Source organism: Oncorhynchus masou, chromosome 5 (genome assembly GCF_036934945.1).
Source record: "Oncorhynchus masou masou isolate Uvic2021 chromosome 5, UVic_Omas_1.1, whole genome shotgun sequence".
NCBI classification, from domain to species: Eukaryota; Metazoa; Chordata; class Actinopteri; order Salmoniformes; family Salmonidae; genus Oncorhynchus; species Oncorhynchus masou.
In genome coordinates, this window is record NC_088216.1 from 4,231,943 (window position 1) to 4,255,089 (window position 23,147).

Genomic DNA, 23,147 nt, shown 5'->3' on the forward strand with positions numbered 1-23,147 from the left:
ACGATGCCTGTGTATCAGTATTCTAATTCCTAATGCTGTGGGGGGGGGGGGGGTCATTCTGTCATACGATGCCTGTGTATCAGTATTCTAATTCCTAATGCTGTGTGGGGGGGTCATTCTGTCATACGATGCCTGTGTATCAGTATTCTAATTCCTAATGCTGTGTGGGGGGGTCATTCTGTCATACGATGCCTGTGTATCAGTATTCTAATTCCTAATGCTGTGTGTGGGGGGGGGGGTCATTCTGTCATACGATGCCTGTGTATCAGTATTCTAATTCCTAATGCTGTGTGGGGGGGTCATTCTGTCATACGATGCCTGTGTATCAGTATTCTAATTCCTAATGCTGTGTGGGGGGGGGGGGGGTCATTCTGTCATACGATGCCTGTGTATCAGTATTCTAATTCCTAATGCTGTGTGTGGGGGGGTCATTCTGTCATACGATGCCTGTGTATCAGTATTCTAATTCCTAATGCTGTGGGGGGGGTCATTCTGTCATACGATGCCTGTGTATCAGTATTCTAATTCCTAATGCTGTGTGGGGGGGGTCATTCTGTCATACGATGCCTGTGTATCAGTATTCTAATTCCTAATGCTGTGTGGGGGGTCATTCTGTCATACGATGCCTGTGTATCAGTATTCTAATTCCTAATGCTGTGTGGGGGGGGTCATTCTGTCATACGATGCCTGTGTATCAGTATTCTAATTCCTAATGCTGTGTGGGGGTCATTCTGTCATACGATGCCTGTGTATCAGTATTCTAATTCCTAATGCTGTGTGGGGGGGGGGGGGTCATTCTGTCATACGATGCCTGTGTATCAGTATTCTAATTCCTAATGCTGTGGGGGGGGGGGTCATTCTGTCATACGATGCCTGTGTATCAGTATTCTAATTCCTAATGCTGTGGGGGGGGGGTCATTCTGTCATACGATGCCTGTGTATCAGTATTCTAATTCCTAATGCTGTGTGGGGGGGTGTGTGTGGTATTCTAATTCCTAATGGGGGGGGGTCATTCTGTCATACGATGCCTGTGTATCAGTATTCTAATTCCTAATGCTGTGGGGGGGGGTCATTCTGTCATACGATGCCTGTGTATCAGTATTCTAATTCCTAATGCTGTGGGGGGGGGTCATTCTGTCATACGATGCCTGTGTATCAGTATTCTAATTCCTAATGCTGTGGGGGGTCATTCTGTCATACGATGCCTGTGTATCAGTATTCTAATTCCTAATGCTGTGTGGGGGGGGGGTCATTCTGTCATACGATGCCTGTGTATCAGTATTCTAATTCCTAATGCTGTGGGGGGGGGTCATTCTGTCATACGATGCCTGTGTATCAGTATTCTAATTCCTAATGCTGTGTGGGGGGGGGGGTCATTCTGTCATACGATGCCTGTGTATCAGTATTCTAATTCCTAATGCTGGGGGGGGGGTCATTCTGTCATACGATGCCTGTGTATCAGTATTCTAATTCCTAATGCTGGGGGGGTCATTCTGTCATACGATGCCTGTGTATCAGTATTCTAATTCCTAATGCTGTGGGGGGGTCATTCTGTCATACGATGCCTGTGTATCAGTATTATTCTAATTCCTAATGCTGTGTCAGTATTCTAATTCCTAATGCTGTGGGGGGTCATTCTGTCATACGATGCCTGTGTATCAGTATTCTAATTCCTAATGCTGTGGGGGGGTCATTCTGTCATACGATGCCTGTGTATCAGTATTCTAATTCCTAATGCTGTGTGGGGGTCATTCTGTCATACGATGCCTGTGTATCAGTATTCTAATTCCTAATGCTGTGGGGGGGGTCATTCTGTCATACGATGCCTGTGTATCAGTATTCTAATTCCTAATGCTGTGGGGGGGGGGTCATTCTGTCATACGATGCCTGTGTATCAGTATTCTAATTCCTAATGCTGTGGGGGGTCATTCTGTCATACGATGCCTGTGTATCAGTATTCTAATTCCTAATGCTGTGTGGGGGGGGTCATTCTGTCATACGATGCCTGTGTATCAGTATTCTAATTCCTAATGCTGTGTGTGGGGGGGTCATTCTGTCATACGATGCCTGTGTATCAGTATTCTAATTCCTAATGCTGTGGGGGGGGTCATTCTGTCATACGATGCCTGTGTATCAGTATTCTAATTCCTAATGCTGTGGGGGGGTCATTCTGTCATACGATGCCTGTGTATCAGTATTCTAATTCCTAATGCTGTGGGGGGGGTCATTCTGTCATACGATGCCTGTGTATCAGTATTCTAATTCCTAATGCTGTGGGGGGGTCATTCTGTCATACGATGCCTGTGTATCAGTATTCTAATTCCTAATGCTGTGGGGGGGGGTCATTCTGTCATACGATGCCTGTGTATCAGTATTCTAATTCCTAATGCTGTGTGGGGGGTCATTCTGTCATACGATGCCTGTGTATCAGTATTCTAATTCCTAATGCTGTGTGTGGGGGGGGGGGTCATTCTGTCATACGATGCCTGTGTATCAGTATTCTAATTCCTAATGCTGTGGGGGGGTCATTCTGTCATACGATGCCTGTGTATCAGTATTCTAATTCCTAATGCTGTGTGTGGTGGGGGGGGGTCATTCTGTCATATGATGCCTGTGTATCAGTATTCTAATTCCTAATGCTGTGTGGGGGGGGTCATTCTGTCATACGATGCCTGTGTATCAGTATTCTAATTCCTAATGCTGTGGGGGGTCATTCTGTCATACGATGCCTGTGTATCAGTATTCTAATTCCTAATGCTGTGTGTGGGGGGTCATTCTGTCATACGATGCCTGTGTATCAGTATTCTAATTCCTAATGCTGTGGGGGGGGGGTCATTCTGTCATACGATGCCTGTGTATCAGTATTCTAATTCCTAATGCTGTGTGGGGGGGTCATTCTGTCATACGATGCCTGTGTATCAGTATTCTAATTCCTAATGCTGGGGGGGGGGTCATTCTGTCATACGATGCCTGTGTATCAGTATTCTAATTCCTAATGCTGTGTGTGGGGGGGTCATTCTGTCATACGATGCCTGTGTATCAGTATTCTAATTCCTAATGCTGTGTGGGGGGGGTCATTCTGTCATACGATGCCTGTGTATCAGTATTCTAATTCCTAATGCTGTGTGGGGGGGGGTCATTCTGTCATACGATGCCTGTGTATCAGTATTCTAATTCCTAATGCTGTGGGGGGGTCATTCTGTCATACGATGCCTGTGTATCAGTATTCTAATTCCTAATGCTGTGTGTGGGGGGGTCATTCTGTCATACGATGCCTGTGTATCAGTATTCTAATTCCTAATGCTGTGTGGGGGGGGGGTCATTCTGTCATACGATGCCTGTGTATCAGTATTCTAATTCCTAATGCTGTGGGGGGGGTCATTCTGTCATACGATGCCTGTGTATCAGTATTCTAATTCCTAATGCTGTGGGGGGGGTCATTCTGTCATACGATGCCTGTGTATCAGTATTCTAATTCCTAATGCTGTGTGGGGGGGGGGTCATTCTGTCATACGATGCCTGTGTATCAGTATTCTAATTCCTAATGCTGTGTGGGGGGGGGGGTCATTCTGTCATACGATGCCTGTGTATCAGTATTCTAATTCCTAATGCTGTGTGTGGGGGGGGGGGGGTCATTCTGTCATACGATGCCTGTGTATCAGTATTCTAATTCCTAATGCTGTGTGGGGGGTCATTCTGTCATACGATGCCTGTGTATCAGTATTCTAATTCCTAATGCTGTGGGGGGGGGGTCATTCTGTCATACGATGCCTGTGTATCAGTATTCTAATTCCTAATGCTGTGTGGGGGGTCATTCTGTCATACGATGCCTGTGTATCAGTATTCTAATTCCTAATGCTGTGTGGGGGGTCATTCTGTCATACGATGCCTGTGTATCAGTATTCTAATTCCTAATGCTGTGTGGGGGGTCATTCTGTCATACGATGCCTGTGTATCAGTATTCTAATTCCTAATGCTGTGGGGGGGGTCATTCTGTCATACGATGCCTGTGTATCAGTATTCTAATTCCTAATGCTGTGTGGGGGGGGGGGGGGGTCATTCTGTCATACGATGCCTGTGTATCAGTATTCTAATTCCTAATGCTGTGGGGGGGGTCATTCTGTCATACGATGCCTGTGTATCAGTATTCTAATTCCTAATGCTGTGGGGGTCATTCTGTCATACGATGCCTGTGTATCAGTATTCTAATTCCTAATGCTGGGGGGGGGGGGGGGGTCATTCTGTCATACGATGCCTGTGTATCAGTATTCTAATTCCTAATGCTGTGGGGGGGGGGTCACTCTGTCATACGATGCCTGTGTATCAGTATTCTAATTCCTAATGCTGTGTGTGTGGGGGGTCATTCTGTCATACGATGCCTGTGTATCAGTATTCTAATTCCTAATGCTGTGGGGGGGGGGGTCATTCTGTCATACGATGCCTGTGTATCAGTATTCTAATTCCTAATGCTGTGGGGGGGGGGGTCATTCTGTCATACGATGCCTGTGTATCAGTATTCTAATTCCTAATGCTGTGTGGGGGGGGTCATTCTGTCATACGATGCCTGTGTATCAGTATTCTAATTCCTAATGCTGTGGGGGGGGGGTCATTCTGTCATACGATGCCTGTGTATCAGTATTCTAATTCCTAATGCTGTGTGGGGGGTCATTCTGTCATACGATGCCTGTGTATCAGTATTCTAATTCCTAATGCTGTGTGGGGGGGGTCATTCTGTCATACGATGCCTGTGTATCAGTATTCTAATTCCTAATGCTGTGTGGGGGGGGTCATTCTGTCATACGATGCCTGTGTATCAGTATTCTAATTCCTAATGCTGTGTGGGGGGGGGGTCATTCTGTCATACGATGCCTGTGTATCAGTATTCTAATTCCTAATACTGTGTGGGGGGGGGGGGGGGTCATTCTGTCATACGATGCCTGTGTATCAGTATTCTAATTCCTAATGCTGTGTGTGGGGGGTCATTCTGTCATACGATGCCTGTGTATCAGTATTCTAATTCCTAATGCTGTGTGTGGGGGGTCATTCTGTCATACGATGCCTGTGTATCAGTATTCTAATTCCTAATGCTGTGTGGGGGGGGGGTCATTCTGTCATACGATGCCTGTGTATCAGTATTCTAATTCCTAATGCTGTGTGGGGGGGTCATTCTGTCATACGATGCCTGTGTATCAGTATTCTAATTCCTAATGCTGTGTGTGGGGGGGGGGGGGGTCATTCTGTCATACGATGCCTGTGTATCAGTATTCTAATTCCTAATGCTGTGTGGGGGGGGTCATTCTGTCATACGATGCCTGTGTATCAGTATTCTAATTCCTAATGCTGTGGGGGGGTCATTCTGTCATACGATGCCTGTGTATCAGTATTCTAATTCCTAATGCTGTGTGGGGGGTCATTCTGTCATACGATGCCTGTGTATCAGTATTCTAATTCCTAATGCTGTGTGGGGGGGGGTCATTCTGTCATACGATGCCTGTGTATCAGTATTCTAATTCCTAATACTGTGGGGGGGGGGGTCATTCTTGGTACGTCGGTTGTTTCCCTCTTGGACGCCCACAGACCTCTCAAGACTCGTCTGAATGTCCCCCAGGCCTCGTCTGAATGTCCCACAGGCCTCTCATGACTCGTCTGAATGTCCCCCAGGCCTCTCAAGACTCGTCTGAATGTCCCCCAGGCCTCGTCTGAATGTCCCCCAGGCCTCGTCTGAATGTCCCCCAGGCCTCTCATGACTCGTCTGAATGTCCCACAGGCCTCTCAAGACTCGTCTGAATGTCCCCCAGGCCTCTCATGACTCGTCTGAATGTCCCCCAGGCCTCTCAAGACTCGTCTGAATGTCCCCCAGGCCTCGTCTGAATGTCCCCCAGGCCTCGTCTGAATGTCCCCCAGGCCTCTCATGACTCGTCTGAATGTCCCACAGGCCTCTCATGACTCGTCTGAATGTCCCCCAGGCCTCTCATGACTCGTCTGAATGTCCCCCAGGCCTCTCATGACTCGTCTGAATGTCCCCCAGGTCTCACAGGACTCGTCTGAATGTCCCACAGGCCTCTCAAGACTCGTCTGAATGTCCCCCAGGCCTCGTCTGAATGTCCCCCAGGCCTCACAGGCCTCGTCTGAATGTCCCCCAGGCCTCGTCTGAATGTCCCCCAGGCCTCTCAGGACTCGTCTGAATGTCCCCCAGGTCGCTCAAGTCTCGTCTGAATGTCCCCCAGGTCGCTCAAGTCTCGTCTGAATGTCCCCCAGGTCGCTCAAGTCTCGTCTGAATGTCCCACAGGCCTCTCATGACTCGTCTGAATGTCCCCCAGGCCTCTCAAGTCTCGTCTGAATGTCCCCCAGGCCTCACAAGACTCGTCTGAATGTCCCCCAGGCCTCTCAAGACTCGTCTGAATGTCCCCCAGGCCTCGTCTGAATGTCCCCCAGGTCCCCCAGGCCTCGTCTGAATGTCCCCCAGGCCTCTCAAGACTCGTCTGAATGTCCCCCAGGCCTCGTCTGAATGTCCCCCAGGCCTCACAAGACTCGTCTGAATGTCCCCCAGGCCTCTCAAGACTCGTCTGAATGTCCCCCAGGCCTCGTCTGAATGTCCCCCAGGCCTCTCATGACTCGTCTGAATGTCCCCCAGGCCTCTCATGACTCGTCTGAATGTCCCCCAGGTCTCTCAAGACTCGTCTGAATGTCCCCCAGGTCTCTCAAGACTCGTCTGAATGTCCCCCAGGTCTCTCAAGACTCGTCTGAATGTCCCCCAGGTCTCTCAAGACTCGTCTGAATGTCCCCCAGGTCTCTCAAGACTCGTCTGAATGTCCCCCAGGCCTCTCAAGACTCATCTGAATGTCCCCCAGGCCTCGTCTGAATGTCCCCCAGGTCCCCCAGGTCTCTCAAGACTCGTCTGAATGTCCCCCAGGTCTCTCAAGACTCGTCTGAATGTCCCCCAGGCCTCTCAAGACTCATCTGAATGTCCCCCAGGCCTCGTCTGAATGTCCCCCAGGTCTCTCAAGACTCGTCTGAATGTCCCCCAGGTCTCTCAAGACTCGTCTGAATGTCCCCCAGGTCTCTCAAGACTCGTCTGAATGTCCCCCAGGTCTCTCAAGTCTCGTCTGAATGTCCCCCAGGTCCCCCAGGTCTCTCAAGACTCGTCTGAATGTCCCCCAGGCCTCTCAAGACTCATCTGAATGTCCCCCAGGCCTCGTCTGAATGTCCCCCAGGTCTCTCAAGACTCGTCTGAATGTCCCCCAGGTCTCTCAAGACTCGTCTGAATGTCCCCCAGGTCTCTCAGGACTCGTCTGAATGTCCCCCAGGCCTCTCAAGTCTCGTCTGAATGTCCCCCAGGCCTCTCAAGTCTCGTCTGAATGTACCCCAGGTCTCTCAAGTCTCGTCTGAATGTCCCCCAGGTCCCCCAGGCCTCTCATGTCTCGTCTGATTGTCCCCCGGTACCAGTTGATAAAATGAATGGAAGTGTATATGGAGCCTGTTTAGTGACGGAAAATAAGGGGTTAAAAACATTTTCAAAAAAATAATAAAACCTTTAAAAATAAATCCTGACTTCAGAACAACCTTCCTTTCGGGGGTCTGTCTGTTGTTCCATGTAGGGGATCTGTTATGTATGCATCTAGGGGTCTGTCTGTTCCATGTAGGGGATCTGTTATGTATGCATCTAGGGGTCTGTCTGTTGTTCCATGTAGGGGATCTGTTATGCGTCTGTATGTGATAATATGGGCTATTCGCAGAAATGCTCAGTCATTTTTTTAATCAATTCATGTGGGGGGGGGGGGGTTACTTCAAGGGGTCTTAAAATTCCAAATCAAATATCTCAATAGTCCTTGGTATGATGACCTTCTTAAGACAATTCCATGTGTTAGCTTAGTAGTAAGTCGCTCTGGATAAGAGCGTCTGCTAAATGACTTAAATGTAAATGTAAATGTAGTAGGCCTACTGTATTATATAATATAGATGATTTACCGTTTATAATGATTGTATTGTATAAATTAATAAAAAATCGGCACCTGAAGTGGCCGGTCCACTGTTATCTCATCTAGGGGTGTGAAGGTCCACTGTTATCTCATCTAGGGGTCTGAAGGTCCACTGTTATCTCATCTAGGGGTCTGAAGGTCCACTGTTATCTCATCTAGGGGTCTGAAGGTCCACTGTTATCTCATCTAGGGGTCTGAAGGTCCACTGTTATCTCATCTAGGGGTCTGAAGGTCCACTGTTATCTCATCTAGGGATCTGAAGGTCCACTGTTATCTCATCTAGGGGTCTGAAGGTCTACTGTTATCTCATCTAGGGGTCTGAAGGTCCACTGTTATCTCATCTAGGGGTCTGAAGGTCCACTGTTATCTCATCTAGGGGTCTGAAGGTCCACTGTTATCTCATCTAGGGGTCTGAAGGTCCACTGTTATCTCATCTAGGGGTCTGAAGGTCCACTGTTATCTCATCTAGGGGTCTGAAGGTCCACTGTTATCTCATCTAGGGGTCTGAAGGTCCACTGTTATCTCATCTAGGGGTCTGAAGGTCCACTGTTATCTCATCTAGGGGTCTGAAGGTCCACTGTTATCTCATCTAGGGGTCTGAAGGTCCACTGTTATCTCATCTAGGGGTCTGAAGGTCCACTGTTATCTCATCTAGGGGTCTGAAGGTCCACTGTTATCTCATCTAGGGGTCTGAAGGTCCACTGTTATCTCATCTAGGGGTCTGAAGGTCCACTGTTATCTCATCTAGGGGTCTGAAGGTCCACTGTTATCTCATCTAGGGGTCTGAAGGTCCACTGTTATCTCATCTAGGGGTCTGAAGGTCCACTGTTATCTCATCTAGGGGTCTGAAGGTCCACTGTTATCTCATCTAGGGGTCTGAAGGTCCACTGTTATCTCATCTAGGGGTCTGAAGGTCCACTGTTATCTCATCTAGGGGTCTGAAGGTCCACTGTTATCTCATCTAGGGGTCTGAAGGTCCACTGTTATCTCATCTAGGGGTCTGAAGGTCCACTGTTATCTCATCTAGGGGTCTGAAGGTCCACTGTTATCTCATCTAGGGGTCTGAAGGTCCACTGTTATCTCATCTAGGGGTCTGAAGGTCCACTGTTATCTCATCTAGGGGTCTGAAGGTCCACTGTTATCTCATCTAGGGGTCTGAAGGTCCACTGTTATCTCATCTAGGGGTCTGAAGGTCCACTGTTATCTCATCTAGGGGTCTGAAGGTCCACTGTTATCTCATCTAGGGGTCTGAAGGTCCACTGTTATCTCATCTAGGGGTCTGAAGGTCCACTGTTATCTCATCTAGGGGTCTGAAGGTCCACTGTTATCTCATCTAGGGGTCTGAAGGTCCACTGTTATCTCATCTAGGGGTCTGAAGGTCCACTGTTATCTCATCTAGGGGTCTGAAGGTCCACTGTTATCTCATCTAGGGGTCTGAAGGTCCACTGTTATCTCATCTAGGGGTCTGAAGGTCCACTGTTATCTCATCTAGGGGTCTGAAGGTCCACTGTTATCTCATCTAGGGGTCTGAAGGTCCACTGTTATCTCATCTAGGGGTCTGAAGGTCCACTGTTATCTCATCTAGGGGTCTGAAGGTCCACTGTTATCTCATCTAGGGGTCTGAAGGTCCACTGTTATCTCATCTAGGGGTCTGAAGGTCCACTGTTATCTCATCTAGGGGTCTGAAGGTCCACTGTTATCTCATCTAGGAGTCTGAAGGTCCACTGTTATCTCATCTAGGGGTCTGAAGGTCCACTGTTATCTCATCTAGGGGTCTGAAGGTCCACTGTTATCTCATCTAGGGGTCTGAAGGTCCACTGTTATCTCATCTAGGGGTCTGAAGGTCCACTGTTATCTCATCTAGGGGTCTGAAGGTCCACTGTTATCTCATCTAGGGGTTTGAAGGTCCACTGTTATCTCATCTAGGGGTCTGAAGGTCCACTGTTATCTCATCTAGGGGTCTGAAGGTCCACTGTTATCTCATCTAGGGGTCTGAAGGTCCACTGTTATCTCATCTAGGGGTCTGAAGGTCCACTGTTATCTCATCTAGGGGTCTGAAGGTCCACTGTTATCTCATCTAGGGGTCTGAAGGTCCACTGTTATCTCATCTAGGGGTCTGAAGGTCCACTGTTATCTCATCTAGGGGTCTGAAGGTCCACTGTTATCTCATCTAGGGGTCTGAAGGTCCACTGTTATCTCATCTAGGGGTCTGAAGGTCTACTGTTATCTCATCTAGGGGTCTGAAGGTCCACTGTTATCTCATCTAGGGGTCTGAAGGTCCACTGTTATCTCATCTAGGGGTCTGAAGGTCCACTGTTATCTCATCTAGGGGTCTGAAGGTCCACTGTTATCTCATCTAGGGGTCTGAAGGTCCACTGTTATCTCATCTAGGGGTCTGAAGGTCCACTGTTATCTCATCTAGGGGTCTGAAGGTCCACTGTTATCTCATCTAGGGGTCTGAAGGTCCACTGTTATCTCATCTAGGGGTCTGAAGGTCCACTGTTATCTCATCTAGGGGTCTGAAGGTCCACTGTTATCTCATCTAGGGGTCTGAAGGTCCACTGTTATCTCATCTAGGGGTCTGAAGGTCCACTGTTATCTCATCTAGGGGTCTGAAGGTCCACTGTTATCTCATCTAGGGGTCTGAAGGTCCACTGTTATCTCATCTAGGGGTCTGAAGGTCCACTGTTATCTCATCTAGGGGTCTGAAGGTCCACTGTTATCTCATCTAGGGGTCTGAAGGTCCACTGTTATCTCATCTAGGGGTCTGAAGGTCCACTGTTATCTCATCTAGGGGTCTGAAGGTCCACTGTTATCTCATCTAGGGGTCTGAAGGTCCACTGTTATCTCATCTAGGGGTCTGAAGGTCCACTGTTATCTCATCTAGGGTCTGAAGGTCCACTGTTATCTCATCTAGGGGTCTGAAGGTCCACTGTTATCTCATCTAGGGGTCTGAAGGTCCACTGTTATCTCATCTAGGGGTCTGAAGGTCCACTGTTATCTCATCTAGGGGTCTGAAGGTCCACTGTTATCTCATCAAGGGGTCTGAAGGTCCACTGTTATCTCATCTAGGGGTCTGAAGGTCCACTGTTATCTCATCTAGGGGTCTGAAGGTCCACTGTTATCTCATCTAGGGGTCTGAAGGTCCACTGTTATCTCATCTAGGGGTCTGAAGGTCCACTGTTATCTCATCTAGGGGTGTGAAGGTCCACTGTTATCTCATCTAGGGGTGTGAAGGTCTACTGTCATCTCATCAAGGTGTAGGGCCTACTGACAAGGTAAAGTCATCCTGCCCCTGAACAAGGCAGTTAACCCACTGTTCCCCTGAGCAAGGCAGTTAACCCACCGTTCCCCTGAGCAAGGTAGTTAACCCACCGTTCCCCTGAGCAAGGTAGTTAACCCACTGTTCCACGGATGCCGGAAACGTGGATGTCGAATAAGGCTGCCTCACCCCCCTCTCTGACTCATCGGGGTTAAAAATGCGGAAGACACATTTCAGTTGAAGGCATTCGGTTGAATCCTTTCCCTTAATGCAGTGATCCGACACTAAAACCATTCAAACAAGCTTGGTTCTACGTGGAAGTGGACAGTGTAACAGCGCCATCTAGTGGTGGGAGACGGTGACAGCGAAACACATATTGATATATATATCATACCATATCACACCATATTGATATATAAAATATCATACCATATTGATTCATTATCATACCATATTGATACATTATCATACCATATTGATATATATATATATCATACCATATCACACCATATTGATACATTATCATACCATATCATACCATATTGATACATTATCATACCATATCATACCATATTGATACATTATCATACCATATTGATATATTATCATACCATATTGATATATTATCACACCATATTGATATATTATCGTACCATATTGATACATTATCATACCATATCACAACATATTGATATACAGTGCCTTGCGAAAGTATTCGGCCCCCTTGAACTTTGTACATTAACAGTCAGTACATTAACCTCGATAAAACAGTCAGTACATTAACCTCGATAAAACAATCAGTACATTAACCTCAATAAAACAGTCAGTACATTAGCCTCAATAAAACAGTCAGTACATTAACCTCGATAAAACAGTCAGTACATTAACCTCAATAAAACAGTCAGTACATTAACCTCAATAAAACAGTCAGTACATTAATCTCAATAAAACAGTCAGTACATTAACCTCGATAAAACAGTCAGTACATTTACCTCGATAAAACAGTCAGTACATTAACCTCAATAAAACAGTCAGTACATTAATCTCAATAAAACAGTCAGTACATTAATCTCAATAAAACAGTCAGTACATTAATCTCAATAAAACAGTCAGTACATTAACCTCGATAAAACAGTCAGTACATTAACCTCGATAAAACAGTCAGTACATTAACCTCAATAAAACAGTCAGTACATTAACCTCAAAAAAACAGTCAGTACATTAACCTCGATAAAACAGTCAGTACATTAATCTCGATAAAACAGTCAGTACATTAACCTCGATAAAACAGTCAGTACATTAACCTCGATAAAACAGTCAGTACATTAACCTCGATAAAACAGTCAGTACATTAACCTCGATAAAACAGTCAGTACATTAACCTCGATAAAACAGTCAGTACATTAACCTCGATAAAACAGTCAGTACATTAATCTCGATAAAACAGTCAGTACATTAACCTCGATAAAACAGTCAGTACATTAACCTCAATAAAACACCACAAACACAATATTACATCCAGAATGAGAGACACCACTTCACTGAGACAGACAGGAAACAGAAAGGTGTGTTTGTTTCATTAGCCATCAGACAGACAGGAAACAGAAAGGTGTGTTTGTTTCATTAGCCATCAGACAGGAAACAGAAAGGTGTGTTTGTTTCATTAGCCATCAGACAGGAAACAGAAAGGTGTGTTTGTTTCATTAGCCATCAGACAGGAAACAGAAAGGTGTGTTTGTTTCATTAGCCATCAGACAGACAGGAAACAGAAAGGTGTGTTTGTTTTATTAGACATCAGACAGGAAACAGAAAGGTGTGTTTGTTTTATTAGCCATCAGACAGGAAACAGAAAGGTGTGTTTGTTTCATTAGCCATCAGACAGGAAACAGAAAGGTGTGTTTGTTTCATTAGCCATCAGACAGGAAACAGAAAGGTGTGTTTGTTTTATTGGCCATCAGACAGACAGGAAACAGAAAGGTGTGTTTGTTTCATTAGCCATCAGACAGGAAACAGAAAGGTGTGTTTGTTTTATTAGCCATCAGACAGGAAACAGAAAGGTGTGTTTGTTTCATTAGCCATCAGACAGGAAACAGAAAGGTGTGTTTGTTTCATTAGCCATCAGACAGACAGGAAACAGAAAGGTGTGTTTGTTTCATTAGCCATCAGACAGGAAACAGAAAGGTGTGTTTGTTTTATTAGCCATCAGACAGACAGGAAACAGAAAGGTGTGTTTGTTTCATTAGCTACCAGACAGGAAACAGAAAGGTGTGTTTGTTTCATTAGCCATCAGACAGGAAACAGAAAGGTGTGTTTGTTTCATTAGCCATCAGACAGGAAACAGAAAGGTGTGTTTGTTTTATTAGCCATCAGACAGGAAACAGAAAGGTGTGTTTGTTTCATTAGCCATCAGACAGGAAACAGAAAGGTGTGTTTGTTTTATTAGCCATCAGACAGGAAACAGAAAGGTGTGTTTGTTTTATTAGCCATCAGACAGACAGGAAACAGAAAGGTGTGTTTGTTTCATTAGCCATCAGACAGACAGGAAACAGAAAGGTGTGTTTGTTTCATTAGCCTTCAGACAGGAAACAGAAAGGTGTGTTTGTTTCATTAGCCATCAGACAGGAAACAGAAAGGTGTGTTTGTTTCATTAGCCATCAGACAGGAAACAGAAAGGTGTGTTTGTTTCATTAGCCATCAGACAGGAAACAGAAAGGTGTGTTTGTTTTATTAGCCATCAGACAGGAAACAGAAAGGTGTGTTTGTTTTATTAGCCATCAGACAGACAGGAAACAGAAAGGTGTGTTTGTTTCATTAGCCATCAGACAGGAAACAGAAAGGTGTGTTTGTTTCATTAGCCATCAGACAGGAAACAGAAAGGTGTGTTTGTTTTATTAGACATCAGACAGACAGGAAACATAAAGGTGTGTTTGTTTTATTAGCCATCAGACAGGAAACAGAAAGGTGTGTTTGTTTTATTAGCCATCAGACAGACAGGAAACAGAAAGGTGTGTTTGTTTTATTAGCCATCAGACAGACAGGAAACAGAAAGGTGTGTTTGTTTTATTAGCCATCAGACAGGAAACAGAAAGGTGTGTTTGTTTTATTAGCCATCAGACAGACAGGAAACAGAAAGGTGTGTTTGTTTCATTAGCCACCAGACAGACAGGAAACAGATTATAACATCGTCAGAAGTAAAAAATAAAAAATAAAAACATTGTATATATTCATAGAAATAAATGAAATTAAATCAAAATAATTAAAATGCTGAATATGAAACTGATTCCATGAAACTGATTCCAGGAGCTTTGATGTCGATGGGCTTCTGTCCCCTTCTGAGATCCAGAACATTTCCTGCCCTGTCTGTCACACACACACACACACACACACACACACACACACACACACACACACACACACACACACACACACACAGACACAGACAGACACAGACAGACACACACAGATACACACAGATACACACAGATACACACACACAGATACACACACACACACACACACACAGACACACAGACACACAGACACACACACACACACACACACACACACACACACACACACACACACACACACACACACACACACACACACACACACTCAGAGAAGGTAGCTGCAGGTGATTCCATCACAGCATTCTGGAGATGATGTCAGGCTGAAAGACCAGGAACAGAGGAGACCAATCACACAGTTCATTAGAGACCAGAGGAGACCAATCACACAGTTCATTAGAGACCAGAGGAGACCAATCACACAGTTCATTAGAGACCAGAGGAGACCAATCACACAGTTCATTAGAGACCAGAGGAGACCAATCACACAGTTCATTAGAGACCAGAGGAGACCAATCACACAGTTCATTAGAGACCAGAGGAGACCAATCACACAGTTCATTAGAGACCAGAGGAGACCAATCACACAGTTCATTAGAGACCAGAGGAGACCAATCACACAGTTCATTAGAGACCAGAGGAGACCAATCACACAGTTCATTAGAGACCAGAGGAGACCAATCACACAGTTCATTAGAGACCAGAGGAGACCAATCACACAGTTCATTAGAGACCAGAGGAGACCAATCACACAGTTCATTAGAGACCAGAGGAGACCAATCACACAGTTCACTAGAGACCAGAGGAGACCAATCACACAGTTCATTAGAGACCAGAGGAGACCAATCACACAGTTCATTAGAGACCAGAGGAGACCAATCACACAGTTCATTAGAGACCAGAGGAGACCAATCACACAGTTCATTAGAGACCAGAGGAGACCAATCACACAGTTCATTAGAGACCAGAGGAGACCAATCACACAGTTCATTAGAGACCAGAGGAGACCAATCACACAGTTCATTAGAGACCAGAGGAGACCAATCACACAGTTCATTAGAGACCAGAGGAGACCAATCACACAGTTCATTAGAGACCAGAGGAGACCAATCACACAGTTCATTAGAGACCAGAGGAGACCAATCACACAGTTCATTAGAGACCAGAGGAGACCAATCACACAGTTCACTAGAGACCAGAGGAGACCAATCACACAGTTCATTAGAGACCAGAGGAGACCAATCACACAGTTCATTAGAGACCAGAGGAGACCAATCACACAGTTCATTAGAGACCAGAGGAGACCAATCACACAGTTCATTAGAGACCAGAGGAGACCAATCACACAGTTCATTAGAGACCAGAGGAGACCAATCACACAGTTCATTAGAGACCAGAGGAGACCAATCACACAGTTCATTAGAGACCAGAGGAGACCAATCACACAGTTCATTAGAGACCAGAGGAGACCAATCACACAGTTCATTAGAGACCAGAGGAGACCAATCACACAGTTCATTAGAGACCAGAGGAGACCAATCACACAGTTCATTAGAGACCAGAGGAGACCAATCACACAGTTCATTAGAGACCAGAGGAGACCAATCACACAGTTCATTAGAGACCAGAGGAGACCAATCACACAGTTCATTAGAGACCAGAGGAGACCAATCACACAGTTCATTAGAGACCAGAGGAGACCAATCACACAGTTCATTAGAGACCAGAGGAGACCAATCACACAGTTCATTAGAGACCAGAGGAGACCAATCACACAGTTCATTAGAGACCAGAGGAGACCAATCACACAGTTCATTAGAGACCAGAGGAGACCAATCACACAGTTCATTAGAGACCAGAGGAGACCAATCACACAGTTCATTAGAGACCAGAGGAGACCAATCACACAGTTCATTAGAGACCAGAGGAGACCAATCACACAGTTCATTAGAGACCAGAGGAGACCAATCACACAGTTCATTAGAGACCAGAGGAGACCAATCACACAGTTCATTAGAGACCATTAGAGAGGAGACCAATCACACAGTTCATTAGAGACCAGAGGAGACCAATCACACAGTTCATTAGAGACCAGAGGAGACCAATCACACAGTTCATTAGAGACCAGAGGAGACCAATCACACAGTTCATTAGAGACCAGAGGAGACCAATCACACAGTTCATTAGAGACCAGAGGAGACCAATCACACAGTTCATTAGAGACCAGAGGAGACCAATCACACAGTTCATTAGAGACCAGAGGAGACCAATCACACAGTTCATTAGAGACCAGAGGAGACCAATCACACAGTTCATTAGAGACCAGAGGAGACCAATCACACAGTTCATTAGAGACCAGAGGAGACCAATCACACAGTTCATTAGAGACCAGAGGAGACCAATCACACAGTTCATTAGAGACCAGAGGAGACCAATCACACAGTTCATTAGAGACCAGAGGAGACCAATCACACAGTTCATTAGAGACCAGAGGAGACCAATCACACAGTTCATTAGAGACCAGAGGAGACCAATCACACAGTTCATTAGAGACCAGAGGAGACCAATCACACAGTTCATTAGAGACCAGAGGAGACCAATCACACAGTTCATTAGAGACCAGAGGAGACCAATCACACAGTTCATTAGAGACCAGAGGAGACCAATCACACAGTTCATTAGAGACCAGAGGAGACCAATCACACAGTTCATTAGAGACCAGAGGAGACCAATCACACAGTTCATTAGAGACCAGAGGAGACCAATCACACAGTTCATTAGAGACCAGAGGAGACCAATCACACAGTTCATTAGAGACCAGAGGAGACCAATCACACAGTTCATTAGAGACCAGAGGAGACCAATCACACAGTTCATTAGAGACCAGAGGAGACCAATCACACAGTTCATTAGAGACCAGAGGAGACCAATCACACAGTTCATTAGAGACCAGAGGAGACCAATCACACAGTTCATTAGAGACCAGAGGAGACCAATCACACAGTTCATTAGAGACCAGAGGAGACCAATCACACAGTTCATTAGAGACCAGAGGAGACCAATCACACAGTTCATTAGAGACCAGAGGAGACCAATCACACAGTTCATTAGAGACCAGAGGAGACCAATCACACAGTTCATTAGAGACCAGAGGAGACCAATCACACAGTTCATTAGAGACCAGAGGAGACCAATCACACAGTTCATTAGAGACCAGAGGAGACCAATCACACAGTTCATTAGAGACCAGAGGAGACCAATCACACAGTTCATTAGAGACCAGAGGAGACCAATCACACAGTTCATTAGAGACCAGAGGAGACCAATCACACAGTTCATTAGAGACCAGAGGAGACCAGACACACAGTTCATTAGAGACCAGAGGAGACCAATCACACAGTTCATTAGAGACCAGAGGAGACCAATCACACAGTTCATTAGAGACCAGAGGAGACCAATCACACAGTTCATTAGAGACCAGAGGAGACCAGACACACAGTTCATTAGAGACCAGAGGAGACCAATCACACAGTTCATTAGAGACCAGAGGAGACCAGACACACAGTTCATTAGAGACCAGAGGAGACCAGACACACAGTTCATTAGAGACCAGAGGAGACCAATCACACAGTTCATTAGAGACCAGAGGAGACCAATCACACAGTTCATTAGAGACCAGAGGAGACCAATCACACAGTTCATTAGAGACCAGAGGAGACCAATCACACAGTTCATTAGAGACCAGAGGAGACCAATCACACAGTTCATTAGAGACCAGAGGAGACCAATCACACAGTTCATTAGAGACCAGAGGAGACCAATCACACAGTTCATTAGAGACCAGAGGAGACCAATCACACAGTTCATTAGAGACCAGAGGAGACCAATCACACAGTTCATTAGAGACCAGAGGAGACCAATCACACAGTTCATTAGAGACCAGAGGAGACCAATCACACAGTTCATTAGAGACCAGAGGAGACCAATCACACAGTTCATTAGAGACCAGAGGAGACCAATCACACAGTTCATTAGAGACCAGAGGAGACCAATCACACAGTTCATTAGAGACCAGAGGAGACCAATCACACAGTTCATTAGAGACCAGAGGAGACCAATCACACAGTTCACTAGAGACCAGAGGAGACCAATCACACAGTTCATTAGAGACCAGAGGAGACCAATCACACAATTCATTAGAGACCAGAGGAGACCAATCACACAGTTCATTAGAGACCAGAGGAGACCAATCACACAGTTCATTAGAGACCAGAGGAGACCAATCACACAGTTCATTAGAGACCAGAGGAGACCAATCACACAGTTCATTAGAGACCAGAGGAGACCAATCACACAGTTCATTAGAGACCAGAGGAGACCAATCACACAGTTCATTAGAGACCAGAGGAGACCAATCACACAGTTCATTAGAGACCAGAGGAGACCAATCACACAGTTCATTAGAGACCAGGAGACCAATCACACAGTTCATTAGAGACCAGAGGAGACCAATCACACAGTTCATTAGAGACCAGAGGAGACCAATCACACAGTTCATTAGAGACCAGAGGAGACCAATCACACAGTTCATTAGAGACCAGAGGAGACCAATCACACAGTTCATTAGAGACCAGAGGAGACCAATCACACAGTTCATTAGAGACCAGAGGAGACCAATCACACAGTTCATTAGAGACCAGAGGAGACCAATCACACAGTTCATTAGAGACCAGAGGAGACCAATCACACAGTTCATTAGAGACCAGAGGAGACCAATCACACAGTTCATTAGAGACCAGAGGAGACCAATCACACAGTTCATTAGAGACCAGAGGAGACCAATCACACAGTTCATTAGAGACCAGAGGAGACCAATCACACAGTTCATTAGAGACCAGAGGAGACCAATCACACAGTTCATTAGAGACCAGAGGAGACCAATCACACAGTTCATTAGAGACCAGAGGAGACCAATCACACAGTTCATTAGAGACCAGACACACAGGGTCCTGTTCATTAGAGACCAGAGGAGACCAGACACACAGGGTCCTGTCCATTAGAGACCAGAGGAGACCAGACACACAGGGTCCTGTTCATTAGAGACCAGACACACAGGGTCCTGTTCATTAGAGACCAGAGGAGACCAGACACACAGGGTCCTGTCCATTAGAGACCAGACACACAGGGTCCTGTCCATTAGAGACCAGACACACAGGGTCCTGTTCATTAGAGACCAGACACACAGGGTCCTGTTCATTAGAGACCAGACACACAGGGTCCTGTCCATTAGAGACCAGACACACAGGGTCCTGTTCAATAGAGACCAGAGGAGACCAGACACACAGGGTCCTGTTCATTAGAGACCAGACACACAGGGTCCTGTTCATTAGAGACCAGAGGAGACCAGACACACAGGGTCCTGTTCATTAGAGACCAGACACACAGGGTCCTGTTCAATAGAGACCAGACACACAGGGTCCTGTTCAATAGAGACCAGACACACAGGGTCCTGTTCAATAGAGACCTGACACACAGGGTCCTGTTCATTAGAGACCAGAGGAGACCAGACACACAGGGTCCTGTTCATTAGAGACCAGACACACAGGGTCCTGTTCATTAGAGACCAGACACACAGGGTCCTGTTCATTAGAGACCAGAGGAGACCAGACACACAGGGTCCTGTCCATTAGAGACCAGACACAGGGTCCTGTTCATTAGAGACCAGAGGAGACCAGACACACAGGGTCCTGTTCATTAGAGACCAGAGGAGACCAGACACACAGGGTCCTGTTCATTAGAGACCAGAGGAGACCAGACACACAGGGTCCTGTCCATTAGAGACCAGAGGAGACCAAACACACAGGGTCCTGTTCATTAGAGACCAGAGGAGACCAGACACACAGGGTACTGTCCATTAGAGACCAGAGGAGACCAGACACACAGGGTCCTGTCCATTAGAGACCAGACACACAGGGTCCTGTTCATTAGAGACCAGACACACAGGGTCCTGTTCATTAGAGACCAGACACACAGGGTCCTGTTCATTAGAGACCAGAGGAGACCAGACACACAGGGTCCTGTCCATTAGAGACCAGAGGAGACCAAACACACAGGGTCCTGTTCATTAGAGACCAGACACACAGGGTCTTGTTCATTAGAGACCAGACACACAGGGTCCTGTCCATTAGAGACCAGAAGAGACCAATCACACAGGGTCCTGTCCATTAGAGACCAGACACACAGGGTCCTGTCCATTAGAGACCAGACACACAGGGTCCTGTTCATTAGAGACCAGAGGAGACCAGACACACAGGGTCCTGTCCATTAGAGACCAGAGGAGACCAATCACACAGGGTCCTGTTCATTAGAGACCAGACACACAGGGTCCTGTCCATTAGAGACACCAGGGTCCTGTCCATTAGAGACCAGACACACAGGGTCCTGTCCATTAGAGACCAGAGGAGACCAATCACACAGGGTACTGTTCATTAGAGACCAGACACACAGGGTCCTGTTCATTAGAGACCAGACACACAGGGTCCTGTTCATTAGAGACCAGAGGGTCCTGGAGACCAGACACACAGGGTCCTGTCCATTAGAGACCAGACACAGGGTCCTGTTCATTAGAGACCAGACACACAGGGTCCTGTTCATTAGAGACCAGACACACAGGGTCCTGTTCATTAGAGACCAGAGGAGACCAGACACACAGGGTCCTGTTCATTAGAGACCAGACACACAGGGTCCTGTTCATTAGAGCCCAGAGGAGACCAGACACACAGGGTCCTGTTCATTAGAGACCAGACACACAGGGTCCTGTTCATTAGGAGACCAGACACACAGGGTCCTGTCCATTAGAGACCAGACACACAGGGTCCTGTCCATTAGAGACCAGAGGAGACCAGACACACAGGGTCCTGTTCATTAGAGACCAGACACACAGGGTCCTGTTCATTAGAGACCAGAGGAGACCAGACACACAGGGTCCTGTTCATTAGAGACCAGAGGAGACCAGACACACAGGGTCCTGTTCATTAGAGACCAGAGGAGACCAGACACACAGGGTCCTGTTCATTAGAGACCAGACACACAGGGTCCTGTTCATTAGAGACCAGACACACAGGGTCCTGTTCATTAGAGACCAGAGGAGACCAGACACACAGGGTCCTGTTCATTAGAGACCAGAGGAGACCAGACACACAGGGTCCTGTTCATTAGAGACCAGAGGAGACCAGACACACAGGGTCCTGTTCATTAGAGACCAGAGGAGACCAGACACACAGGGTCCTGTTCATTAGAGACCAGAGGAGACCAGACACACAGGGTCCTGTTCATTAGAGACCAGAGGAGACCAGACACACAGGGTCCTGTTCATTAGAGACCAGAGGAGACCAGACACACAGGGTCCTGTTCATTAGAGACCAGAGGAGACCAGACACACAGGGTCCTGTTCATTAGAGACCAGAGGAGACCAGACACACAGGGTCCTGTTCATTAGAGACCAGACACACAGGGTCCTGTTCATTAGAGACCAGACACACAGGGTCCTGTTCATTAGAGACCAGACACACAGGGTCCTGTCCATTAGAGACCAGAGGAGACCAGACACACAGGGTCCTGTTCATTAGAGACCAGAGGAGACCAGACACACAGGGTCCTGTCCATTAGAGACCAGACACACAGGGTCATGTTCATTAGAGACCAGACACACAGGGTCCTGTCCATTAGAGACCAGAGGAGACCAGACACACAGGGTCCTGTTCATTAGAGACCAGAGGAGACCAGACACACAGGGTCCTGTCCATTAGAGACCAGACACACAGGGTCCTGTCCATTAGAGACCAGACACACAGGGTCCTGTTCATTAGAGACCAGAGGAGACCAGACACAGGGTCCTGGAGACCAGACACACAGGGTCCTGTTCATTAGAGACCAGACACACAGGGTCCTTCATTAGAGACCAGACACACAGGGTCCTGTGTCCATTAGAGACCAGACACACAGGGTCCTGTCCATTAGAGACCAGAGGGTCCTGTTCATTAGAGACCAGACACACAGGGTCCTGTCCATTAGAGACCAGAGGAGACCAGACACACAGGGTCCTAGAGACCAGACCAGACACAGGGTCCCATTAGAGACCAGACACACAGGGTCCTGTCCATTAGAGACCAGACACCCAGGGGTCCTGTTCATTAGAGACCAGACACACAGGGTCCTGTCCATTAGAGACCAGACACACAGGGTCCTGTTCATTAGAGACCAGACACACAGGGTCCTGTCCATTAGAGACCAGACACACAGGGTCCTGTTCATTAGAGACCAGAGGAGACCAGACACACAGGGTCCTGTCCATTAGAGACCAGAGGAGACCAGACACACAGGGTCCTGTCCATTAGAGACCAGACACACAGGGTCCTGTCCATTAGAGACCAGACACCCAGGGTCCTGTTCATTAGAGACCAGACACACAGGGTCCTGTCCATTAGAGACCAGACACACAGGGTCCTGTCCATTAGAGACCAGAGGAGACCAGACACACAGGGTCCTGTTCATTAGAGA

General features: G+C 46.8%; 1 protein-coding gene across 1 annotated transcript in view; it reads left to right on the plus strand.

The window, feature by feature from the left end:
• The first annotated feature begins 6,862 nt into the window (after positions 1-6,862).
• The window catches only part of LOC135525690 (adhesion G protein-coupled receptor E5-like), a 45,885-nt gene continuing 29,600 nt past the window's right edge, over positions 6,863-23,147 (plus strand). The window contains exons 1-3 of the mRNA XM_064953478.1: positions 6,863-6,927; positions 7,091-7,144; positions 7,370-7,439. Of these exons, the coding sequence (XP_064809550.1) occupies positions 6,863-6,927; positions 7,091-7,144; positions 7,370-7,439 (189 nt within the window). The remainder of the gene's footprint in view (positions 6,928-7,090; positions 7,145-7,369; positions 7,440-23,147) is intronic.